Source organism: Palaemon carinicauda, chromosome 3 (assembly GCF_036898095.1).
Source record: "Palaemon carinicauda isolate YSFRI2023 chromosome 3, ASM3689809v2, whole genome shotgun sequence".
Taxonomy (NCBI): domain Eukaryota; kingdom Metazoa; phylum Arthropoda; class Malacostraca; order Decapoda; family Palaemonidae; genus Palaemon; species Palaemon carinicauda.
The window spans coordinates 48049918-48052417 of record NC_090727.1 but is presented as its reverse complement, the minus strand read 5'-3'; the positions used below and the strand labels follow the sequence as shown (position 1 = coordinate 48052417).

The 2500-nt window shown below is 37.5% G+C and overlaps 2 protein-coding genes across 2 annotated transcripts in view; one reads left to right on the top strand and one right to left on the bottom strand.

Moving 5' to 3' along the window:
• LOC137637358 (uncharacterized) overlaps nt 1–2500 on the top strand; it is a 205885-nt gene that overhangs the window by 64746 nt on the left and 138639 nt on the right. The gene's annotated exons all lie outside the window — the stretch shown is intronic.
• The window catches only part of LOC137638857 (uncharacterized), a 57081-nt gene that overhangs the window by 2056 nt on the left and 52525 nt on the right, over nt 1–2500 (bottom strand). Inside the window, exons 4-5 of the mRNA XM_068371269.1 lie at nt 1777–1925; nt 119–278 (exon numbers count right to left, since the gene is read on the bottom strand). Of these exons, the coding sequence (XP_068227370.1) occupies nt 119–278; nt 1777–1925 (309 nt within the window). The remainder of the gene's footprint in view (nt 1–118; nt 279–1776; nt 1926–2500) is intronic.

Sequence of the window (2500 nt, the reverse complement as noted above, 5' to 3'; positions counted from 1 at the left end):
TATATATATATATATATATATATATATATATATATATATATATATATATATATATATATATATATATATATATAAAATGACAGCTCTCTCTCTCTCTTAAGGAATGATGTCTCCTCACCTCCTTGCATCCTGTGGTTGCAATGTCCGAAGGATGTCCCCAACCTTCTCGATGTCTTCTTCCTTGACGTCGGTGACGGCGACAAGGACATCTGGATCCTTCTCCAAGAAAGGGATGGGGCGACTGACGCTGCTGACGTCGTTGATACTGAAGCGAATACCTGAAAGAGAAAGAAGAAGTAGAAGAAGAAGAACGTTGAAAAAATGATAATCATAACTGAACATTTTCTCTCTGTTTCTTTCTTAAGATTCTAAAGGAAAAGGTCAAATGGGAATAATAATAACTGCAACAATGAATTAGAGGCAAAAGAACTAAACACAGTAGAGCAATGTCGGCCATTGTCTCTTTGAGGTTGCGTTAATGTGTGTGCGTTTGTGTGTGTGTGTGTGTGTGTGTGTGTGCGTTTGCGTGTGCGTGCGGGAGTTAATGTGTGTGTGTGCGTGTGTGTGTGTGCAAGTGAGCATTGCAAGCGGCTCGCATAAAGCGGGGTTTACACGGGCGAGCAGCTCGTCGAGCCTGGCTCGACAACCCTGTGTTTGAATTGATGTTCGAGCGTGTAAACGGGCTATTTGGTTGTCGAGCGCGCTCATCGAACGGCTCGATGAAAGTCAGGCTCATCTTGACTTTTGTGGGCGGAGCTACATTGTTTGACGAGCGGTGTGAACGTGTGAACGGGTGTCGAGCATCGAACCTCAGTTGTTATTCAAACCTGCTAGAGGAAACATCATCAAAGAAATGCATAATTGCTGCCATTAATGAAAGTAAGAATGAGAAGGAAGTCGTACTTGATTTCATACATGCATATCGAGCTCATCCAGCTTTATGGAAAGTTAAATCAAAAGACTATTCCAATAAAGTAGCCAGAAACAAGGGAATAGCGGACACTCAGTCTTTCATGTGGAGTTCTGGCCTTCCTCATAGTAATGAAAGGGCTGACACGATTCGGTAGATCAATGTACGTGTCTTCATCCATACGCAAATAATTGCGCCAGTCATCAGGCTCTAATTTTAAAGCAACAAGCAAGTTGGTATATGAAAATTTCTCTTTTGATCTTTTTTTTTTTCCTTCTTAGTGCCACTGCTAAAGCAATGGCTATCAAATCGTCCTGGTCGAGAGACATGTTGACGTTGTTTTAGCACGAGGCACACTGAGGTTCTATGTACTGTCTGAAAGCTCTTCCAGCCGTTCTACAAGTAGGTTCGACAACCGGGCTCGACGAGCTGCTCGCCCGTGTAAACCCCGCTTTAAGACTCATGACTGGTGCCGATATCAGTTTCCTATTCACTACAATCATGATCACAATGATTCATTTCTATCATTATTAATTAATATCAACACCATTTAAATGAAACATTTCCTTTTAATATATGGAAGGAAAGAAATTAAAACTTAACATTTAAAGCTTTTATATCAAATTCAAATCAGATGAAAACAATATTTTCCTTTTTGTGAAAAAAAAAATAAAACTTGATTGAGACCTCTGAATATAATGTTCTACATCTATAGAGTAATAATGATGATAACAATGATGTTAACAATGATATAGATAATGATAACAACAATATTAACAATGAATGACAGGATGAGGGAAAGGAGACGAGGTATTATAATGTCACTCAGAGGAAAGGAACAGAGAAAATCTGTTATTCTTACTTACCTATTGATTCGATTCTAATCTCCTTGGTCTTTTCCAAAGATCGACAGAAGTCGTCGAGACTGGGTTGGTCTATAAGTCTCACACGAAGGATCCTAATATTTGGAGGGATTGGGAACGTTGGGTCCCAGATGCCTTTGTATTCCTTACAACTGTTCAAAAGAGAAGAAAAGAGAAGAAAGAAATAGTTATTGGATTTGATTGGGAATTTTATTATCAAGTTGATGATGATGATGATGTCAAAAACAAGAAGTAAAAAAGAATAATTTCGTACTATATGGAAATTAATATTAACGAAAAATGAGATGTTTAGCCGACTTATGAGAAAAATTGTGACAATGATGATAATGATGAAACTGACAATATAAAATATATTATTTACAAGACTCAAGATGATTGTTACAGGAAATGTTGTGAATTCTCTCTCTCTCTCTCTCTCTCTCTCTCTCTCTCTCTCTCTCTCTCTCTCTCTCTCTCTCTCTCTCTCTCAGTAGGCCTATAATTTGTGCATGTGCATATGTTTGTATATATGATCATGTACCAGTGTATTGTCATAAAGATATTTGATTATTATATGTATCTTGCAATATTCAAAATAACTGTGAAATAATGATAACTTACTCATTTGTGAGTAGATTCTTCATTGACTCTCTCTCTTCTACGTTTAAATGTTTCCATAGCATTATTTTTGATGGGTTGATATAATGCCGGCAAAGTTGCCTTTGCA